The sequence below is a fragment of the Aplysia californica genome, unplaced genomic scaffold (genome assembly GCF_000002075.1).
Source record: "Aplysia californica isolate F4 #8 unplaced genomic scaffold, AplCal3.0 scaffold00325, whole genome shotgun sequence".
NCBI classification, from domain to species: Eukaryota; Metazoa; Mollusca; class Gastropoda; order Aplysiida; family Aplysiidae; genus Aplysia; species Aplysia californica.
Genome location: NW_004797595.1, coordinates 86,471 through 90,316, shown reverse-complemented (window position 1 = coordinate 90,316; position 3,846 = coordinate 86,471). Strand labels below are relative to the sequence as shown.

Sequence of the window (3,846 nt, the reverse complement as noted above, 5' to 3'; positions counted from 1 at the left end):
CGCGTGCGCTGAGAGCGGCCGATAATGAGGCGGCGGCCGGTAACGAGCTATGCACTCTAGTATTCTTTAAGGAAAAGGGCAAAAAAGAAGAAGAAAAAGACATGAAAAGAAGAAATTGAACATTTTGGAGATTACATTTCCATATTAATTAATTTTGACATGAATACATTAACTTATCATCTTCCAATGGCAATATAATGCATCCAAATGGAAGGAAAACAGTCTGTTTCAGTGCACAATGCAGGTCATAGAGAAATAACTTAATAAGTAAAACAAACAAAGGGCCTAGAAGCCACACTATCAATGCCAAATAGCAAAAAAGCCGATATTGCGCACGAAACGGACGGCCCAAATTTGGTCCTCTTCAGTGCGCAACCCTATCTAACACGTTCCTGGGCATTAAGAAGCAGCCTGCGATAGTATTTATCGATTCTAGTATACATTCTACGATACATTAGAGCTAGATTAGCTAGATGTGCTAAATAATCGACTACTCAAGCGCTTAGTAAATTGATCGATACCGGTTACGAAAACCATTAATATGAAGGGGCAAAACTTTCCGACACCGTAGAATCACGTGTGTTGACAGGAACCTCCAAAACGAAAGTGAAATAAGCTGCATTCTGCGCATGCTCACAGAAAATGACCTCGTTTTCGCTGTTCTTATCCAAAACAAAGCAGGAGACCGGGGGTTGCGCACCAAAACAGTAGCGCGGTGATGCGGGCCTACTCTAGTAATCGTTCGGGATTGTACGCTGGCATGTCGTTAGTTTAACCTTTCCTCTGGTTGATTGCCGAGTTTCATTTATTTTCGTCCAGGAGTTTTCCCGTAACTAAACTTAGAAGAGAGTCACTTCTGATTCCGAGCGGCCCAAAAAATACCCCTCGCGCGGAGGCCGATTTCCGGCACAAGGCGCAGCGGGCGATTGGCATTGCTACGCTACTCCTCTCTCTTTCTCTCTCCACTGCCCACAGACAAAATTGTACGCTTTTAGTAGGCTACAGTTGTAATGGAACGTTTGTTCACGGCACAGAATTCTACAATTTTTCTGTTATCACAGTGTAGAATTCTGTGGTTTAGGGGTGAACGCGCACCGGGTGAGAATAGCCACAAGACTCGCCTGCACTATTCTCACTCCGGGTGAGAATAGAGGTGGCCATGTTTCTAACATAGAGTTCATCCATTATAAAGCCGTACACACATCCCTCCGATGCATTCTCGACAGAACTGCTCAGCGAGCGGTTTCAGGGAAAGCCAAAACGCATCGCATGGGAGAACACGACAGCAGAATATCCTGCCGTTATTATCGATATCAGGTGCTTCTCGACCACATCTAGCGAACAGTCAACTTTCAGGATTTTCACGAAAACGTGACATAAAACGTAAACCGTGTGCATTCCATAGAGAACCATGTTACTTTCCATACAAAATTAGGGAAAAATTAAGACTCGTGCTCAGAAATTAGTGTCACAATCTACGTTTTAATCGAGCAGCAGTTATTACCTGGTTAGTGTAACCCATGTTCACTTCAGAAAAGGAAGTTGAGAGGGGTTTCCACGAGGGAGAAGGGAGTCCAACCGGAAAAGGATTTTTTTCAATCAAAAAGTGCTCCCGGTGATATATTATACGAATCTATCCAGCCAGCATTCCAAATTTTCAATGGGCGAAAGTAAACAAACTTAGGCCTTCACATTCTATGTATACACAATAGATCTAGAGGCATAGCCTAGGGAGTAATTCTATGGGCCTTCATGATCAAGAAACGCTGTGCGGTCAAAATATAGGGTAGGCTTGACCGTTTCGCTCGAGTTGCGTAGCCCCTAGATAGACTAGCCTAGATCTAGAATCTAGAATCTAGATCTAGATCTAAAATCTCTAGTGTTCAGGACAGAGCCAGAGCCATCTTTCGCCGATTTCGCTAAATTGTCATTAAAGGCGTCGACTGGATCTCTGGGTAAAAAACTGCTATTAATATTCTATTATTTTAGACATAGACTCTAGATCTAGAACTAGAATCTAGCTAGACTCCAGATAGATTCTAGAGTCTAGCTAGATTCTAGATCTAGATCTAGATCAATGTGAATGTTGTTTGTTGGTTGTCGCCTTTTGACTTTTATTGTTTGTTTGATTGTTGATTAAAAAAAAAAAGAAAAAGATAATCTAGAATCTAGATTGTGGCGTCGGTGGCCTAGTGGTTAGGCTCTCGGACTCGCAACCGTAAGGTCGTGGGTTCGAATCCCGTCAGGGACCCGACGTTGTGTCCTTGGGAAAGGCACTTTACACGAATTTTCCTCACTTCACCCAGGTGGGAATGGGTACCCGGCTATAGACAGCGAAAGATCTTGTCAGTTTGTTAGTGTTTGAGCGCTTAATCAGCTGCTTGCACTGTATGCTTCCCGGGAAGCTGAAAATGTTTCGGAGTGTTCTATGGTCTGCTGGGGTAATAATATAGTGTAAAGCGCATAGAGCCTGCTGTTGAGCGGGGATATGCGCTATACAAATGCTATCTATTATTATTTTATTATTAGATTCAAGGTCTCTAAAATAATTTAATAATGGGCATGGGGGATCCCTTAAGTAAACTTAATATATAAAAATAAGCTGAAGGCTGAAGTCTGAATAAAAAGACAAAGAATGGTAGCTTTAATTGTGGAAAGTGGCTATTCTCACCCGCCCGGAAGTTCTCGCAAGATCAACTCCTCCCCTCTTCTCTCTCTCTCTCTGTCTCTTTCTGAATACTGTCTATCGGTGTGGACGATCAAATTGACCAAAACAAAGTTAAAAAATGATGTTAAAACACAAAAGTAAATTAATTTGGTTGTCTACAAAGATGCTACAGCTATTTAACTTTTTGAATCGAGCCGAACTACGCGGGTCGCCATTTTGTTTTGCCCGGAAATTCTCGCGCTACTCCTCTCTCTCTTTCTCTCTCTCTCTCCACTGCCCACAGACAAAATTGTACGCTTTTAGTAGGCTACAGTTGTAATGGAATGTTTGTTCACGGCACAGAATTCTACAATTTTTCTATTATCACAGTGTAGAATTCTGTGGTTTAGGTTGAACGCAAAATTTGGTGAACGCGCACCGGGTGAGAATAGCCACAAGACTCGCCTGCACTATTCTCACTCCGGGTGAGAATAGAGGTGGCCTTAATTGTGACAGAGTGACGCTGTGACAACTAACGCAGGGATCATTGCGACAGAGTGAGTCTGTGACATTTAATGCGGCGTTCTAGTTAAATTGCGATCGAGTGAGTCTGTACTCTGTGACCCAAAAAAATAATTTAAAAAGAAAAAAGGAAAACAAACACACCCGCACACACATGCATACACATGCGACTAAATGTAGAACGACGCAAACTATTTTTAGGTAAGGCGGCCATCTTGTGTGACGTCAGACCGGAATACCCCTTCGAATACGTGACTATGATCTAAACATAGCCAACCGCATGGCACCACAGATCGTGTACCTACCTTGGCCTTGGCACTACGTTTGGTGCGATGTTTTTCAAGGAGACGTGTACCGGTAATGTGATGATGCAGTGCTCCGATGATGCTGCTGCTTATCTCTTCTGCGCATTGTTTATCGGGCCCGGGAGGGGGGAGTGGGATCTCCGGACGTATTTACGGCAATTTTAGCACGCAAATTTATAGTCTTTGTGTTTACTTAGAAAGGCCTACCGTGTTTCAATTTCAAGCATATCAGCGTTCTTACTGTTCTAAGCATCAACGATCTAAGCGATCTTCTATCACCAGAGCATGGCTGATGCGCTGCAGTCAGCCGCAAGTGTGAAATCTTACCATGCGAAACTCATCGATACGGAAGATAGTTCAAGCCACTGACTC

General features: G+C 43.2%; 2 protein-coding genes across 2 annotated transcripts in view; one reads left to right on the top strand and one right to left on the bottom strand.

Moving 5' to 3' along the window:
* LOC101857730 (60S ribosomal protein L13a) overlaps positions 1-1,598 on the bottom strand; it is a gene marked incomplete in the record, with an annotated part of 40,056 nt that extends 38,458 nt beyond the window's left edge. The window contains 1 exon segment of the mRNA XM_013084882.2: positions 1,505-1,598. Within this exon segment, the coding sequence (XP_012940336.1) occupies positions 1,505-1,522 (18 nt within the window).
* Positions 1,599-1,936: 338 nt separating this feature from the next.
* The window catches only part of LOC101855882, a gene marked incomplete at its 5' end in the record, with an annotated part of 17,804 nt that continues 15,894 nt past the window's right edge, over positions 1,937-3,846 (top strand). Inside the window, 1 exon segment of the mRNA XM_005102440.3 lies at positions 1,937-1,955.